The 20006-nt window shown below is 31.4% G+C and overlaps 4 protein-coding genes across 5 annotated transcripts in view; 2 read left to right on the top strand and 2 right to left on the bottom strand.

The window, feature by feature from the left end:
• LOC105163782 (probable 3-beta-hydroxysteroid-Delta(8),Delta(7)-isomerase) lies at positions 2777–6937 on the bottom strand. 2 transcript variants are annotated; one of them, XM_011082244.2, is made up of 6 exons: positions 6766–6937; positions 6216–6326; positions 4401–4559; positions 3670–3816; positions 3491–3599; positions 2777–3316 (listed from the first exon to the last, which is right to left on the bottom strand). In XM_011082244.2, the coding sequence occupies exons 3-6, from the start codon at positions 4546–4548 to the stop codon at positions 3052–3054; spliced, it is 669 nt and encodes a 222-aa protein (XP_011080546.1). In that variant the 5' UTR covers positions 4549–4559; positions 6216–6326; positions 6766–6937; the 3' UTR covers positions 2777–3051. The 2 variants fall into 2 exon arrangements, with proteins under 2 accessions (XP_011080546.1, XP_011080547.1); XM_011082245.2 differs by lacking the exon at positions 6216–6326.
• On the top strand, positions 8641–11301 carry LOC105163781 (protein FAR1-RELATED SEQUENCE 2). Its single transcript, XM_011082243.2, has 3 exons — positions 8641–8701; positions 9423–9883; positions 10823–11301. Coding segments are annotated over exons 1-3 (663 nt in total). The 5' UTR covers positions 8641–8700; the 3' UTR covers positions 11024–11301.
• LOC105163780 (calmodulin-like protein 3) lies at positions 13813–14925 on the bottom strand. The gene has a single exon (XM_011082242.2). The coding sequence runs from the start codon at positions 14437–14439 to the stop codon at positions 13972–13974; it is 468 nt and encodes a 155-aa protein (XP_011080544.1). The 5' UTR covers positions 14440–14925; the 3' UTR covers positions 13813–13971.
• Positions 19811–20006, top strand: part of LOC105163779 (ferredoxin-2, mitochondrial) — a gene marked incomplete in the record, with an annotated part of 1581 nt that continues 1385 nt past the window's right edge. Inside the window, 1 exon segment of the mRNA XM_011082240.2 lies at positions 19811–20006. Within this exon segment, the coding sequence (XP_011080542.1) occupies positions 19916–20006 (91 nt within the window).

Genomic DNA, 20006 nt, shown 5'->3' with positions numbered 1-20006 from the left:
GCAAAATTTTATTTTTCTTAAAAAATACTTAATTTTTATAAAAAAATGGACAAGTGATTCAGATGAAAAAATTGAGAATATTTAAAAGCAATAGTTGTAAAGTAGGAAAAAGTGGATGGGGAAATATTGCTACCAAAGATGTTATATTACCAACTTATGTGAATTTTTTTATCTGTTACGGTGGGTAGATTTTAGCTATTATTGAGACGAGGTATTTAAATATTTAAAAAATAGTTAGGAGAAAAAGTTTTATGTATTTTAAAAAATACCTTAAATTGAAGTAATTCAGTACATTTTTATCCGTTCATAACTTTTAGCTTATTTTTAACTTAATTTTTAGAAGAAAAATTAGCACAAATTGTATTTTCAAATACTTTCATCTAGCATAAATTTTAAGTTGTAATTTAAAAAATACTTAATTTAAATTTTCACAAATACCCACATAGTCATCATTCAGGAAAAATCATAATTTTTATCCTATATGTTAGGTTTTTTCTAAAAAAAAAAAAGTTCATCCCATTTGCTATGGTAATTCTCATTTTGTATCCAATAAATTGGGAAAAAAAATTAATTTTAAGCTTCACGTGCATTTTTCGTTCAATAATTAACGAAAAGTGTGGAAAATGTATGAATTTGCTAACGACTCCATCAATATTGGACGAAAAATGCACGTGAAGCCTAAAATTGAATTTTTTTTTCCAACTTATGTGATACAATTAAAAGAAATAAAACATATGATACTAAAAATGCAATTTTCCTCATCGACCGTCTTAAAAAGTAAAAAGGAAAAATATGATTCCTCCCAAGATAGACCTATCTTACATATGGAATCGCATGGAAATTTCTTATATATCTCGAATCCAATCAATTACACAGCAAACATGATATATTTGTTATGTGATGGATCGATTGTTTGAATTACACACCAATCACATAATAAGTGTATTATACTTGTGGCGTAATTTATTCAAATTTCACAATACTTGGTCTACTCTAAAATTTCTTGGATTAACATATATGTCATTATCATGTAATTAATTAATTTTTTAAAATTATACAATAATCACGTAATAAGTATATTAGTATACCTAATTTAAATTTGGTCAAACCCGATGGATGTGAACTGAAGATGTCATTTCCCGCGCAACATTGCATCAGAATTTTTATAGTCGTCATAGAAGAAAAAGACTTCCAAATGCGACTTTCTTGAATTTGTATTACAAAATGGTGGATTTCTACTTAACATATACATACATAAATGCAAGTGGGATATATATATACACATATAAAATATATTGTCCATTTTAATTAAAAAAAAATCAAATAAGAAAAATTGTATTTAAAGTTATCAACTTTGTTCTCCTTTCAATAGTTTTGACCTCTCCGATATTTTAGGAGTACGCTGTACTAAATTATTATGTCTTATTTTAATAAAATTAAAAAAAACAAGAACCATATCTCATAGATTTATTAAGGCGGATTATATTTGTGTTAAGTGTGTCGGTTAGGATAATTATAGCTGACTTACTATTGTCAAGAATCAAGATCTAATCACGTGAGAATCAACAAGCATGCAGGTCAAGACGTACCTTTAGCTCCATCAAACACCTAGGAAAGGGATAAGCAAAATATTAGATGCTCGACCCTAAATTCATGATTAAAATAATTATTTAAATTTGAACTTCCATGATTTGATAATTATAGTAAATCAAATTTAAATATATTTTAGTAATTGGAATTCCATTAAGACTTATTTGATGTTGATTTATTTAATAATTAAATTAAACTAAAAATTTTATTTCAATAAAAACAAAATATTTTACTAAATTAATTGCAGCAATATTTTTGCTAGGATTTACTTTTTTCCCTTCTCGGTGAAGGGGAGACCGGGTTAAATTAACTTAAAGGGCTAATTTGAATCGTTATAAAAAAAAATGATAATAATAATAAGTTTTTGCTACACTAATAATTATGGTAAATCACTACTATTAATTACGGTTAAATAAAATTAAACAAAAATTTAAATTCTTACCACGTTAAATCAATATGCGTCATGATTTTAACCATAATTTAAAACACTACAAGAAAATAACTTGATATCAACAAAAAATAATTAGCGTCGAGATAATTAACAAGTAAAATTCTCGTTGCTATATTACATTATTATTTAATACAAGATTTTACTTGCTAATATGCAACAAAAGTTTACTTGCCAATGAACTTAGCAACGGATTGTTTATAATATATATTAAGCAGTGTAGATTAGCAATGCAAATTTTACTTACTAATTAGCTCGACACTAACTTTAGCATCAATTTTTTTTGTAGTTATTGAGTTATATTCTTATAGTGAAATATTTGTCATAGTTTTGGCCACGGTTAATGTTTTGGCTACATTTGTAAAAATAATGGCTAATAATTGTTGCGAAGTGATGGTTAATTTATATTTATCATAATTTTTTTTTCTATAGTAATTAATCGTAGTGAAAAATTATATTTTTTTAATAAATTTTCCAATTCAAATTTTATTATATTTTTATATTTTTCTAATATGGTAAAAATTATGTCATTTTATTTTGTTTAGCATATTTTGTTTCAATTGCCGACTTACCTGGGAGCCCAATTTCACCAACCCATAACCCACCACCAGCTTGCTGCTTCAATTGAGGATGGGTAATTAGGGCTTTTGTTGAATTCGAGAAATGAAAACCAAAACAAGTACTAAACCCCAAAAGACATGCATTCTGAAGGTTTATTAAATTATGAGGACCAATTCCTGGAAAATTAAAATATACCTGGATTATGATTTCACATGCCTACCATGTAAAAGATAAATTTGTTGAACATTGTGGAAAGGGGTACAAGAAAAAGCAAAAACAAGAAATAGTTAGCAAGTGCAGGCAGTTTTAAATTGGACAAAACACATGAGAAGTTTGCAATTTGATCAACATGAAAACTGCACCTGGACATACCAATACTGGTATCACTGGGTCCAGGTATCGCTAAATAAAAGAGGTTGACATCAATGGAGGAATAAATGGTTTGTTCGAACTCAACGGGTTTTGGCCTTTTTCTGTTCTAGGACCTGGCACGCTGCACATATTTTCTTCCAGCAATGGATAACAATGATGGTCGGTATTAGAACCCACCATCCGTTAGCAAAGACGTAGTATGCATAATAATAATATGTACTTGCCGCGAAGTCATCTCCATCCAAGAGAGATGTAAGGAAATACACAGCAGTTCCGTAGAGCTGCCCGAGAGAGATGGCCACTTGAAGTATGTGGTTGTACGACTTCTTTGTTGCTATAGCATACCTGCCAGATGGGAAAATAGGTCGACTAAAGAGTGACAACTTATAGAAGTAAAGGATAATTAGATTGACAACTCTTTAAGTTTTGAAGATTTTACATGACTGTATGCAGTGACGGCCTTATAATTATCCATAGGGTGAATTCACAAGAAAAATGGATTGGTTACGTTATACATACACTGCAAGGAGACAAGCTGGACCTTCCAGAACAGCTGTAATTCCTTCAACAGCAACTACACCAGAATCTCGTCCTGCATATCTTGAATCGCCTTTGCTGTATTCTTTCCCTGCCAATTTTCATTTCTAAGGAACTAAAGTAGCTTCATGAAATGATGAAAGAGTAGACCAAGAACTTACAAACTTCTGCAAGGTAATGAGGAGTCTTCTTCTTATAAAATTCCGGAGAAAAGACGAAATACCCCTCAAGAATAATGTGAGTCAGGCCAGTGAATATCCACCAGCACATTAGTAGTCTGTCAACTTTTGATATCTTACGAAACCGCCCTGGCACAAAGGAAAAGATGAAGCATTACCATTATAATTTCCCACCTATACAATGTCATCTGAAAGAAATCATCAACCCTGTCTCATATCGAAGAGTTGGAAACCATTTATTCAGATCCTAGAAAATAAACCTCAGACTCTGTTTTTTGCTATGTATGATACCAAATTAGAGCCTTTTTTGGGATATCTGGTGAGAGGAGATAAAGTCCAACTTCCGACAAAATCCAAGCATTCAGAAAAAGGATTCATACAAGTTTTTGGCTATGGCACAAGCCAAAATATGAAAAAGAAGGCAATTCCATTACCCACAAACACAGACACACAAAAAAAGAAAGAAAAGAAAAGAGAAAAAGTATTAAAGAAAATGCTTTATAAAGGAGAGATGATTTGATTGATAGTCTCAACACTGTTCAGACTCTCATCGCTTTAGTTATTAGTGTCTTGTATGACAAAAAGAGTAGCCAGACCAGAGGAGACATTGCGCTCAGATTTCATTTCAAGTAGAGGTCTGCAGATACTAGTTCACAGATATATCCACCAATAAAACATAGGAATATAACAGTAAGTAGATGTTGAAGGTGCACCAGATAAAATCCACATGAAGGAGATGACCAGCAATGAAGCAATGCCATAAACGCTAAGAATAGTTGATTGGGAAAGGAATACAGGCACATAACCAGGCAATTTCAGATCTCTTGGAACGTAAGGGTGATTCTCTCCTTGTGTTGCCATCTCCCAAGAATCTGCACTTCCATAGGAAAAAACTAAGAAAAAGTAGGGCACAGGCAGTACTCTTGTAGAACATTTGGATACATGATGATCGATATGTTATGTTAACTCAGTTGAAGAAAACATATTCATATAAACAGCTCTCAGCACCCTGACAATAGTTTTCTACAAGATATTAATTTCATTTCATGGAAAGGAAACAGTAAGTTACTTCAAGGAAAACACATCATACTCCCTATTTCCCAGATTTATCACTACTATTCCCTCTTTTTTAACATCCCAAAGTTAAGCTCCATCCAAAATACATACCTTATTTTCTCAAAATGCCATATCACTTAAAGTAATAATGTCTTTTTATTGGCATTGGAAGCACATCACATTATGGCAGGGTAACGTTTCACAGTTTAATGAATCTTCCACTTATTTGATGGGCTGGCTAAGAGATTATTTATGGTTAAACTCTTCACAACTTATCAATGGATATAACCCTTTTGGTATGAATAGTTTATCGGTCTGGGCATGGATGTTCTTATTTGGACATCTTGTTTGGGCTACTGGATTTATGTTCTTAATCTCCTGGCGTGGATATTGGCAGGAATTGATTGAAACTTTAGCATGGGCTCATGAACGCACACCTTTGGCCAATTTGATTCGATGGAGAGATAAACCTGTGGCGATGCTTATTCGAACAACTACTACTGAGGTCAAAAAAGTAAACATACCCAAAATTTTCACTTTTCCAATTTTAGAAACTCTATAAACAGTCAACTTCAATACTTAAAAAATACAAAAGGAGCAGCAAATGATAGGTCTAAAAGTCTGACACAGAGAAAGATAATCGAGAAGCATATTGTGCTTGAAGGTCATATAAATTCATAGTTGTAAAATACACAAAGCTGAATGAAGTGCAACAACCAGTTGGAACTTAGCAGCAACAACCAAAGAACATCCCTCTTTGCTTAAGAAGCAAGCTGTCAATGATGGAATCAATAACAGCATTTTGAAGAAAAATCTTACCATGGATGCAGAAGGAACAAACACATCAAATTGGGTTTTGGATTATGAGGTTTTTGAGTGAGCGATTATTCAGACAAGTACATAGTTCAAATCCTTTTAACGGTATATTCAAGTAAAAAATCTTCCAGCATAGAAACAGTAGGATTATGGGTGAATTGCAAAATGAAATGAGAATTGGCAAAATCTTTTAACCAATATCAGCAAAGAAAATTCCTAGCATAAGCATTAGTTCCTACTAACAACAAGATAGTACTTAGAAAGTTGAGTCGCGTAGTCATGTTTCTTTAAGCCAAATTATAGATTGCATCAGCATATGTTAATAGGCTGAGCTATGGAGTAAAATGTACTGAACTACACCATCTCCTCTCTAAATTGCAGTAGGATTAATAGTAAGATTCCTAGTTCCTTTATCTGTTCTATATTTGATCAATAACGCCTAAAATGTACTAAAGGTTTCACTTTTAATTTCTTTGTGCGTAAGTTCTTTTAGCTCTTGGGACTTTTAAATAAGTCATGACATTCTAACCAATACAAAATTATGAAATAGATAAATAATTATGGACAAAATAATTTATTATGCCCGGACAGAACCGGAATCCACAGCCTAAGTGCCAACATAGATATTTCAACTGCACGGTTCGCAATTTACTAACCTGAAGGAGGCCAAAGTTTTGAATTCCATCTAATTTACATATACAGTTCAAGAATACACTGACTCAGAGACGGAGGGAGACCGCACGTTCCAGTCCGCCCTGGCTCCATCTCTGCTATTATGTTAAAACAAGCAGAAATTGTATCAGTGGCGAGGTGACTATGGAAGTAGAACCTCGTAATTTCTTATAGTAACCTGAACAACAGACAATGCTGCAACAACAAATTGAATCTTCCAGACTCCTAAATCATAGATGAGGTGTAACGGAAAATCAATCCATAGAATCTAAACAAAATGCGGAGTTAATTGCTACTGAAACTGAATTAACAGCTAAAAATCCAAAAACACACAGCTAATCATACACTAAATCAACGAGCCTCACAGTACAGACTGAGCGATGATTATGCAAAATCCAAGAACATAGAGCTAACAAGGTGAAGTAACTCATCAGGTCCAACAAAAGTCAACAGGAAGCAAAAAAATTAAACATCTTCCAACTTAAAATGTTGAAGAAAGGCGACGAAAAATAAAAAGAGAGAAGTTACAAACACCTTTTTCCTGGATGAATTACGCTGTAAATCTTCAATGTGCTGTTGGGGGACTGGATGGGATTACAATCTATCTATCTTTATTGATGCAATGTATAACCCAAGGGTGAGGGGAAGCGTGGATCTGGATTTCTCCGCACCAGCACCTTTCTTTAGCTTTTGAAAATCTTTTACAGCTGGGGTTGTGGGAGTTAATATTAATACTTCAAATTAGTGCCAAAAAGATTTCAATAATCAATTAATCGTGATAAATATTAATTTTTATTTAATTTTTTATTAATATTAATAAATTTAATAAATATTAGTTATTATTAGACGGAAGCACACACTAAATCTCAGGAGATGAGAGTAAAATTATCCATTTTTTATTTTCGTGTAAAAAGACGTGATAGTACAAAAAATATATTTGTATTATATTATTTTATTATAAATTTTTTATACAAATCGACGTAATATCTTAAGAATAAGAATGAAAAAAAATAATTTTAATTAAATACTTTTCTCGTGTAGATTGGATTGAATTTTCTATTGCAATTTCAGTTGCATCTTTTATTTCGTTTTATATATACAGAAAATGTATATAAAATCTTAGATAAAATTAATAATGTCATTTTTTATTCAAATGACGCGCATATATAAAATAAAACAGAAGATGCAATATTAGTTACGACAAAAAATTTAATCCGCATGTAGATATGGTTTTGATTAATGTACGGTACCACACGACTATTATGGACTTCGTATGAATATTAGCGAATACAAAAATATTTTTAATAATGAACACAAACAATTTAAATTGTCAAAAAAATAAAAGATGTATTATGAAGGGCCAGTGAAAATTGTGTTATTTTATCATCATTTACTGTACATAAAATTTGTTTAATGTCGTAATCGTTTCAATCAAAATTGCTCAGAAATACTAATTTGTATGAATTATCGAGTATATGGACTCAACAAAAATACATATATATTACAGTATAGAATACTTACTATACAGTAGGAACAACATCCCATACACATGACAGGATTTAAATTCATGATCTATAAAGTTATGGAGCCTCAATTTCGCTAACTGAGCTAAACCTCATTAGCCCAATACTAAAATTATTGTATACGAGTACATGTGTACTTAGATATATTAAAAGAAAATATTTCATTCAATATGAAATAAAATTAGAGTCAATTGTGAGTTTGAAAGAAAATACTATATTTAAATGTGTATTAATAATTTAAATATGAAACTCGTCTTAATATGTTTTTTTTTTTTTTTTGTTAAATTACACTAGCACTCTCTAATATTCGGTCTAGTTACATAAATACTAAATGTCCATTACAGATTTACAAGTACAGTTATTAATGTTATAGTTATAATCACCGTTGACACGGATATTCGTAATTCTACAAATATGGGGAGTTGCTTGAATAATTACAGTGGACCCATAATTCTAAAAGGTGTCAAATGTAATTTATCTTTTTTTATTTGGAAAAATTATAATATACTGCCTTGATATTTATTATAATTATAAATATTTTTTCGTTATTTAAAAATTAATAAAATCTCCTTAGAATTATCGATTTTTTAATAAAAACCCTTTTATGGCAGTCCATTATAAGAGAATATTTATTAGTCAATTGTTAATTTTAAGAAAATATTTATAATTTTTAAAATAATAAAAAATATTTATAATGAAGATAAATATTAACACAGTCTATTATAATTTACTTTTTTTCGAAAAAAATAATAATTTGACCCGAATAGTTAGTAAATTAGTACACACCCAAATAGTAAGTCGGGGAAACGGGTGGGCCACCATATTCTGCGGAGTTTCCGCTTCAAAGTTGAGGTTAAAAGACCCGGAAACTGGCCGTACTTGCATTCGGAGATTTCTGACATCTCAACATTCCTTCCGTTTCTTTGTTCTTCTTCTCACAGCGACAAGTAAGAAACCGGTCTTGATCACTCTTTTTCGTTTAGTATCTACTTATATGCATGCATGCACGCACATTGGTCGGCCCTCAATTGGGGTTCTTTTTGTTTTTTCTTTCATGATTAGTTTGAATCAGATTTGTACTGATCTTTTGCGGGCTTCGGAAGCCGGAGTTTGGAGTCTTACAAGAAACTGTTGGGCAGATGTTGATTTCTGTTCTAGGGATCTTTTTTTTAAGGATTGAAGGGTACGGTTTGCTAATGTATGTTTAGCCATTGTTTCCTCATATATCTGCGGACAAAATTTTGTATAGATTTTCTAGAAATAAACACGCTGCGAAATCATTGTCCATTGGTCTGCTGTATTGTGTATGTTTGAGAAAAGGTTTTGTTCGTGTACCTCCCATTTTCTTTGAAATCTCCCCTTGTAGCGTCTACTTTTATTTCCCCCCCGAAGTAGCTCAGATTGGATTCAAATGCATTTTGATTTATGTTAGAAGTAAAACAGTTATGTTTGTATGTCTGTATGTATGTATTTGTTGTAGTGTTTTGTCCGATTGTTTCCCTTGCCTACTGTTGAAAGCTGGATTTGAAAGATTATATCATTGTTATGCTAGAAGCAAAGCTTATTTCGATCTATTATGATGCATTCACTTGATAGAAGCATTCGGATGATTGTCACAAAAATACTAACCTTGTAACATGGTGGTTTTGGCTTCATGTCGAACTGCAGTGGTTGAAGGAAATGATAGTGAGTTGGATAGGGGTGATTGGCAGTATGATGATCTGGAAGAAGATAATTTAGGTCAGTTTGAGGACAATGCAAAGCAGGTAGAAGGGGGTGAAGTTCTTGAACCATATGTGGGGATGGAATTCGAGTCAGAAGATGATGCGAAGAGATTTTATAATGATTATGCTAGGAAGGTAGGATTTGTGATGCGCATTATGCAGCGCCGCCGTTCTGAGGTTGATGGTAAAACTCTTGCTCGTCGTCTCGGTTGTAACAAACAGGGAGTTTCTCCTAGCCCAAAAGGCAAAGTGGGTCAGGAGAAAAAGCCACAGCCTAATGCACGTGAAGGTTGCAAGGCAACATTAATGTTCAAGCTAGAGAAGTCTGGAAGGTGGGTAGTTACTAGATTCATCAAGGAGCATAACCATCCTCTGAATGTCAGTGCTCATGAATATAATAATCTGGTATGCTTTCTAACTTATGCAATTTGTTGGGATTTCTTTCGCCTTGCTAGTTTATCTGTTCTTCGCTTCTGTTGTCATCCCAATAATACTGATGATGTATCTCACTAGCAGTACTTTCAGGAAGGATTTGGTCATTTTATGTAACTTATTTGTTTCTATGGTTTGGATTTCCTTTCCCTTACATTCTTCTGCCACGTTTTCTAAAATTTCAAGATTAGAATGTCTGGGAGCTGGGTTATTGAAGAACTTTATAGACTTAACTATATATTGGAGTTTTGGAGCAGCTACAGGGCTTCAATTAGACAAAGCAAGACGAGTTCTGGGGTTCATAAGAGTGTTAATAAAACCAGATAAGTAGATATTTGTTAATTACCGATCTGAAGCTTTTTATATTTTCAATCAATTTTATACACATGGATAATCAGGTAATATGTTAGAAGATGGTGCTCTGCTGGCACAGCTCAAGTTACAAGAATTAAGATTTAAGAACGTTTCATCTTATTGTCTGTTCAGGATGTTGTTTGCGTGTAACAAGATTTGAAAAGGGTATTTGTAGTCATTGAAATTAGTTTTCAACTTTTGTTGGCCTCATGCCAGTGAATAGCATACAGAACTAGAGAAACCCTTTGCTGGAGTACTTTTGAAGGTTTGATGCTGATCACCATGTTTGCCTGTAACTTACATAAATTGCTGGCAGTCGACTCAGGGTTATTAAAGAAGATCAGGAAAATAGTATCTAATGCCTATTTAGCATATAGAAAAGTTAGGAAAAAGAATCTTAACAAGGGACTATATTTGGTCTCAAGTAATTTATGGTAACTTTAATTGCATGATCAACAGTTAATGTGATTTGAAGGTGTGAAAAATATATAATGATCAAGTTTTTCCATGTCCCTATTCTGTTTCTAAGCATTTTGGTTTGTTCACTCCTCGGTGTAGCGTGACAAGGATAAGAAAATTCAAGAACTCGCTAAAGAGCTGCAGCGACAGGAAGAACTAGCTGCAGCGTACAGAGAAAGATTGATCAATCTGCTGGCCGATATCGAGAATAAATCTGACCGTTTGAGTACGAAGGTTCTGGCAGTTGTTCAAAATGTGAGAAAAGCAGAAGCTGAAGCACTGACCATCTCCAAGGCATAAGCAGCAATGAGATTTAGTCCTTATCTGCTGTAGTTGCGTTGATATTTTCTGTATATATAAGCATTAAGTTAGTTCCATTTTCGGAACATAGCACCCTATACATTCTGCTTCCTTCTGAAATCAGAATGAGAGGTATACACCGTAGCGTAGATTTGCAGCCTAATCCCCTGGAAGTGTGAAAATGAGCCTCTCAATAAGCTTCTTGTCAAGCACTGTCAAAGTTGGGGACGGCTTCTGTAACCCTATAGTCCTTATGCTATTCAACCGAACTTTGTTGGCGTTCGAAGAGTGAAGGTCAGTAACCTGCCTTGTCGACATCAGTTACTCTCTTGATAGCTTCAGTAGTTCACTGAATAAAGGAGGGTTAGTGAACACTGCATCTTAGATTTATGTATAGTGATGCTGCAATGGTACTGCTTGATATCAGGAAATTTGAAATCCATAGCCTTGAAGTTGAAGATACATTCGTGTTACTCTTTGCTCAGTTATTCTTCTTATTCTATTATTGCTTCAAAGACAAAGAAACATGATGAGATTTGACATAATTACAAATATTTTTTTGCTGTTTGAAAAATTATTAATATTCTATTGATTTTAATGATCGCCTAACAGTTAGCCCAATTTGTTAGTTTTTTGGTAGACTTTTATCTAATTTTTATAGTGAATTAGCTAGTTTTTTTTAATAATTTTTAAAAAAATTTCATCCACCTTATTTTTTTTATAATTCTTTTTAAAAAAAATACAGCAAGAATAAAAATTAATAATTTTGAATTTTTATTCAATTTTTACATAATTTTATTAAATATTAAAATATTGATAATTTTTTAAATAATGAAAACGCATTCGCAGTTAATTAAATTTCATAATGGTTCATGGTAATTTACCCAAAGGAAAAATATATGCTTTAGTGGGTGAAGATATGCATAATTCATAGCTTTGTGTCACGGTTTTGTGATGAAGGAGAACCTGTACTAATGGTTTCATCTATACTTCCATTTGGATATGTTTAGTCCCATCTTCAAATTTGGTTTTTAGCAATTGCTATTTATATGTGTGTTTTAATTATGTTGTATGTATATATGCACATTAATTACATCTTTCAATCAGTAAGATTTATCGTGGCATCATTAATTCCTTTTTTTTTTAAAAAAAAAGATGATTTTCAAAACTAAAAACTAAATTAAAAATAAACTATAATTGCTTTTCTTGAAATTTGGTATAATTACGAATATCTTATTGTTGTTTAAGAAATTATACCCTCCTCAAATTAAAAATAATCATGTAGCCCTTAGAGAGAAAATTGTAATTTTTATACTATAATTTAGGGTACTTTGCAATATTAGTACTATATTTTCGAAATAGCTTGAAATGGCATAAAAAAATATAGGCTCCATTTGCATTTTTTATATTGTCGTTAGATATCTAACGGCAAGGCCATGTGCGTTGCATATGACAATTCAAATCATATAGCAAAGGCCGGTAAGAAATAAGAAAATTGCATTTTTAGTACCATAATTTAAGGTATCTTGCAATATTGGTACCACAATGTAAGGTACCTTGCAATATTGATACCATATTATTCAATTTAGTGTGTAATTCTTTATATTCACATTCAGTTAAATTTGGGCTTGTATTACATATACAATTTATTTGGCAACTCATTTGTACTAGATTAATTAACCACCCTAACTGAACCCCTTGATTTGAGGTAACCCGTTACCAAAGGTGCTCATCTAAAAATGGTCAATAACACTAGAGTATAGATTAAATTTGCGTGAACCTGTCAGTTACACATACTATGAAGATACTATCTTTCTGCTACTCAACCTCCCGACCAAAATTTAGGACATGACATTGGTTACCTGTTTCAAGATAGGATTTGTTGCTTATCATGAGATGATACATAACTTCATATGTTGTTTGTAGTATGTGTTTCTGAAACCTATGGTGATGGCAATGATTAAATAGAAAAAGGATACCCCTTAATTGGAGAATATGGTACCAATGTAGCAAAGGTAGTCTAAATTGTGGTATATAATACTGCAAAGTACCCTATATTATGGTAACAAAGATACATTTCCTCAGTTTTTTCGCTCACCTTGCTGCATGACTTAACGGCCACGTGCGCCTTTCCTTTAGAAACATAACGGCAGTATGAAAAATAAAAATGGAACCTATTTTTTGGGTACTATTTCAAGCTAATTTGAAAAATACAATATCAATATTGCAAACTATTCTAACTTATGGTACAAAAAACGTTGTTTTCTCAGCCTCTAGATGGGAAGTAGACATTATAACTTTGTCCCTGTTGATTTTTTAAAAAAATTAAAAAAAAATGAGAGTGAATAAAATAAATAATTGATAGGGCATATCGATCCTTAAAAACATTCTAAAAAATATATAAAATTAGAATTCAAAATTCAAAAAGTATTTTGGTTAATTCACCATAAAAATCGAATGAATACATAATAAAATGAACTTGTTATTAGATTGATGTTAGAATTAGAGTTATTTATAATTATGCCAAAACTCACGCTTTAACTATATTTTTTCCTAAAATATTTTGTTATGAGAAAGAATTCAAGAATCAAAATTCTTGAGTGGATGCTTCAATCACTATTTTTCAAGGATTAAAAAGGGAAAAAGAAGAAAAACAAAAAATTGAACTCTTCCAAATCCATGTAAAAAATCAAACATATAGAATGAGTATCTAACACACTTTTCCACATCTTGATTCATTTACCAAAACAAATTAAACTATGGAAAATAGATAATTGGAATTTGATGTATGTTAGTAATTTTGAGGGTTATTTCATTCACAATCCACAACAATTTGCTTCAATTGATCTTCCACATGCAAATTTTATTTATTTGTATATTTTTACAAAAAAATAAAGAAAATTATATGATGTTCTTGGTAGATGGCGGCGGCGGAGGCTGAGCGCTAGTCATGACGACGTCAACGTCGCAAATCCTCCGCCCTTCATCATCTGTCGGAACTCATCAAAATTAACCCTTCCGTCGCCGTCGACGTCGACTTTCTTGATCATCCGCTTGCAATCCTCGACCGTCCGCCCCTGTTTGATCCCTAGGGATGCGAGCACCGCCCGCAGCTCCTCCACCGTGATGAATCCGTCCCCGTTTTGGTCGAACACGTTGAAAGCCTCCCGCATGTCCTCCTCCTCGTCTCCCCTACTCTCGTCCGCCATTATCGCCGCGCACAGCTCTCCGAACTCCTCCTCGTCCACGAATCCGTCGCCGTTCACGTCGATCTTGTCGATCATCTGCTTCAGCTCCTTCTCCGGGATGTGGATCCCCAATTTTTCCAGTGATTCGCTCAATTCCACCCGGCTTATCTTGCCGTCGCCATTCCGATCGAACATCCCGAACACTCGACTCAACTCCGCCGGATCCATGTACACATGAAACTACTCCAAAAATTGATGAAATCGAAGGAGAGGGAAAACCAAAAATCCTGCAGTTAAGGGAGATTAATCATGATCATGGGGGTAATTTGTGGTCGTCGTCGATGAAGCACAAGGATTAATTATTGTGGATTAGTTGATTTGCAGATGGGCGTGAAACAATCCAGCTTTATGGCCATGGAAGAAATCATGTAGAAGAAGGGGAGAATGAGGAGGATCTCATCTCATGCGTGAATCCCGTTCAATTTTCTTGTGGATAATCCATCAACTCTTTCCAACTCCACATACAAAATTTTATTGGGAGGACGATATGATTTTCGCAGTATATAATTTTGGGGGCTGCCAAAATGTGGAGCAATTTGTGGAAACCCCGCTAAATTTGCATGCCAAAACTCCAAGAATCTTAAGGCTCTGTTTGGTATGATCATAAATTATATAGTAAATATTCATTCTAAAGGTAGAACTAGCATTCTTATAATTGAGATTTGAGACTATAATTCATAGGGAGGAAAATAGATTTATAGATGAAATGACGTATGCAGTATTTAATTGTTGATAAAATATCAATGTACTTCTAATGTCGAATTAGATCAATTTTTTTTCTTTTTTTTTTTTTTTAAGAAGAATGTAATTTTGGTCCACTAACTTAGGGATGATGGTATTTTTGGTCCAATTTCATTCCAAAATAGCATTTCTGTAGCACCTCCTACTTACTACATTTAATTATCAAATCTCCGCCTTTTCCTTAATTACAACTCATTCTATAAGTAATTTCTTTTTTATCTGTAAAATAAATTCTATTTTATCAATATAATATATAAATATCATAAGAGATAATAGATATCGTCAAAAGTTTATATTCACTCCCACTAAATGTCCTCATGTACATAATCTCAAAGGAAAACAACGTAATAGTCAACAATACAAAATTTTAAACACAAAACCCGACAAAAGACTAGAATATTTAACAACCAAACAGCCAAGAATCCAATTTTAAATATCACAACTGACCCATCTAATAAGAATAATGGCACGGCTCAAAGTTCAATCTGGCTAGTTAGTGTGACCTATCTTTTGAAAAGTACATAACAAGGAATGAGCTGCCTACTCAGTAAGTATAGCTAACCAGTTTATATATATACATGTAGCAAGTCATATAGAATGCAATCACATCAACTAACAAATATTCGTCATATAACAACAGTATATGTAAGAAACCCACAACTATAAATCAGTCCACTACATAGTATTTATTTGACGTTACCGTTTATTTCTAAGGCTTTACCCTAATTGGAGTACATCAGTCAATGGTTTTGTCAGTCATCATCATCTCAATCGATATCATATCATATACAACATAGGATACCCGTTCTAACTTGTATGTGATATCCCCCTATTCCCTATCCCAGTGTGTAGCAATATCAGCATATACATTACAACAAACATGATATCCCCACACCACCTCAATGTGTAGCTAATATTAAGGAGATTCCCCGCTACTCGGAATATCCCGGTACCCTACGCTCCATAGTATCTAGCTTAACTCATTTATTTTTCATATCACATCACCATTAATCATATTATCGTAAACTATTGACTATGATACCCACTAAGTAAGCATCATCTTTTATTTCAAATTCACAATAGCAATATCACTAACTTAGTCATTCTATTCTCTACAATAAATATTTTCTCATTAATAACGTTTTCACTCGATTTCATTCAACAATCACCTAATAAGACCACATAATCATACCTCACGTCCATATATTACAATCACATATAACACATAGTAACAATTTCATCAATATTAAGGTAATCCAACAAATAGTCCACGATTAAATATATAAACAACCAATTTATAAAATCCACATACATAAATATAAGTTCAAGTTCTCGATCAAATATAAGAAACCAATATATATATAACTACACACATATATATAATTCCAATTAGCTATACTCACCTCAAATCTTAAAGTGCTTTAGTTAACATAAGGAACTGCTAATCATCTATTTTTTCGTCCCGTCCAATAGTAAAGTATTACACATATAATCAATATATTGGGAATATCATATATTTTCAATAAAATATTATATAATATTTGTACGTTTTCCACCAATATTTTAACATATCATTTATATTGAAATTCAACCCTTTATTCCATTTTCATTTAAATAACTATACTCTCTAAACCTCTCAAGTGTATATTTAATTTATCAACTAACTCATAAGAATTTATTTAATCAAACCCCTTACATATTTTTAACTATCATTTTTAATAACATCCTTAAATTAGATTACTATTAAAACTCTAATTTTCTCTCATTAATAACATAATATTTCTTAAATATAATTTTGGTACATTTCTATGAATTTTTTTTCAATTTCTCCTTACTATACAATTTAATTAAACACCTATATTGAATACATATTTGGTTAATAATTTCGATGGAATTGCATAGATTAACTATAATAATATTTAAATCTAACAAATCTAATAATTTAAGTAATCAACTATATCATTTTTATATCAAATGTGATATTTAATTCAACACTAATTTAAATAGCCAAACTCATAAAATATTCTAATTAAATAATATATCAATCAATATAAATATTTAATAAACAGACTAGTTAAATAATATAATTATATAAATTGATACAAATTAAAATCCAAATTTCATACTTGAAATTTCACGGAATTGTATATGTGTAAATGTGTGTTGTGTGGGTGTAAATGTGTGTGAGTATGTTATAGAAAAAGAGATTGGGAGAAATTGTTAAAAAGAAAAATTTAAAGAAATGCGGTGAATTTGAGACCTTTAAAATGACAATGCGATGCCACAATTGTTCTTAAAAAAAAGAATTTATTAAAAATTGCGGTGACTGATTATATATATAAAAAAAAAAATGAATTTAACCTTGTCACCACGTTCACTGAACGCGGTGACATAATTATATATATATATATATATATATATAAATAGTTGAAAAACCGCTATCTGAGATTACCCCAAAAGATTGAGGCGGTGGGTGACCATGTGCCGCCCACCCCTCTTTTTTTTATTATATTTTATATATTTATTTTTTTATTTTATTTAACTTTTTTAGTAATTCATTACGTTCAACCTAATTTTCTAATTAATATAATTTACTCTCAAATATTATAATGAACTCCAATTTAATTCATTCAAGTTTTATTATATTTCAATTATGATCTATAATTTATTTATAATTAAATTTAATTTTTTTTAGTAGTTACAAATTAGTCTCTCAATTATGTGTAAAATTCTAAACATCACAATTTCAGAACAATACTTTGTAAATAATGACAATTAACGTCCAAATTGCTTTAATTTCACCGGAATACCCCACTCTCCCAACAAGTGACTCCGAAGAATTGGTGGGAGTTTTTCATTTTTTCGGCCAAATTAGCCTACGTGGCAATTAATTTTCACCTTGCCACTTCACCTTTATTCAAAAATTAGTTACCACATAGGCTAACTTGGCCGAAAAAATTAACCCCCCCTCCCCCCCAAATTCTTTGGAGTCACGTGCTTGGGGAGGGGGGATCCGATGAAATTAGGACAATTTGGACATTAATTGTTATATTTTACGAACCAATGTTTTGAAATGTTATTTTGGAATGGACCTGGACCAAAAATGTCATCACCCCTAAGTTAGTGGACCAAAATTGCATTTTTTTTCTTATTTTTTGGTGTCAACGGAATAACTATGATAATCATCGATTTCAAGTAAAGAGTAGATGAATGGGACTTATCATGAGACATTCAATTATTACATTTCAATCGGTTTATTTTATTCCACCTATCTAAATCAAAATACTTAATAGCATGGCGATATATTTATAGAAAACTTTTATAGCACACTTGAAACTATAGATAGTCAAATGAAATTCAATCCATAAAAATAAAAGTTATTGCTAGGGCTTTAAACAAATGGAATCATCGGAATTGTTCGAACTTGTTTGAAATATTATCGAATTTGAAAAATTGCGTTTGAACATGGTTCCGTTGATAGGCAAATCAAGTTTTGATTCTTTTGGACGAGCTTTGGTAAGTTTGATGTAGACAAATATATTCTATCTTTCATATTTTTTGGTAATTGAAATTGAGTTCGAGTCGGGTTTAAAAATTTATTAAAAAAACAAAGGGTTCAGTTCAAATTTAATGTGTTAAATTCCGAATCAATATTAAATAGAATACAGAGTAAATTGATTAATTTTTCAACCCTCGTTTATTGCTAATGCGCCCTTGTTACTTTGTTTTTTTGGGTAAAGTACAATGATTTTTTTTTTCTTTTTTTAAATTTATCATAATTATAAATACATCTCGTTGTTTAAAAAATTATAGATACTGTCTTGGAATTAATGACCGTCCAACAAATATATCCTCGTGACAACCTATTGTAGAGAGTATTTGTTAGACGGTTGTTAATTTTATAAGGTATTTGTAATTGTCTAAATAATAAGTGAATATTTAAAATTATGACAAATTTTAAAAGAGACTTTTGTAATTTACCCGTGTTTTTTTATGTAAGAAAAATGATAAAAGATACATCCCACATATAATTCAAATTTCGTACATTAAACAAAAATTATGATTGAAATAGATTTTATTTATTTATGAAGAAAGAAAAAAGAAATTGAGTCAATATAAATATAAATATATATATATATTATATATTAGAGTTTATTGTTTATTTATATCATTTACAATGTATTATTAATATATGAAATTAACTTTTGTATTTAAACATATTGAAAGACTAAAATAAAAGGAGTAAAACTAAAACGTCATTTTTATAAATTTCATAATTATTAATATTTATTGCTATTTTAAAAAAATAATTATATTTACACCCGTAACCTATGATCTATTTAAACAAACCACTCCTATCTTTTACATAATTATAGAAACTACTCTTGATAGCAAAAATATAAGGGTAGTTTGTATAATGATGCTAACATATTTAGGGTGTGTGTGTAATTTTTTAAAAAAGTAAGGGATGATTTGTATAAGTGATAATAATATTTTGGTGGGTGTATGTGTAATTATCTAAAAAGTTTAGGATAATTTATACAAACAGACCATAGATCAAGGAGTATAAATATAATTATATCTTTAAAAAATTACAAATACCATTTGAAATTAATGATCATATAATAAATATCCCTTCAATGAGCTGTTAATAAGGAAGTATACGTTATATGACCATTAATATTATGAAATTTATAATTTTTTAAATAACAAGAAATAAATTTAATTATGGTGAATTTTCGGGGAGTTTCTTGTAATTTAACTTTTATATATATATATATATGTATATGTAGAGAGAGAGAGAGAGAGAGAGAGAGAGAGAGAGAGAGAGAGAGATGAAAAGAGAAACGTCCGATTAAGAAAGAGGCCGGTGCTTCTCCACTCTGAACGTTGGCAAGTAACAATGGCGATCTGTACACTCCACAAACTCGCCTATCGAATTACCAAACCCCCCTCACTCTCCCTTTCCGCGCGCGCAGTCATCACCCGCTCTT

This window comes from Sesamum indicum, linkage group LG6 (genome assembly GCF_000512975.1).
Source record: "Sesamum indicum cultivar Zhongzhi No. 13 linkage group LG6, S_indicum_v1.0, whole genome shotgun sequence".
NCBI classification, from domain to species: Eukaryota; Viridiplantae; Streptophyta; class Magnoliopsida; order Lamiales; family Pedaliaceae; genus Sesamum; species Sesamum indicum.
This window is presented reverse-complemented; position numbering and strand designations above follow the sequence as displayed.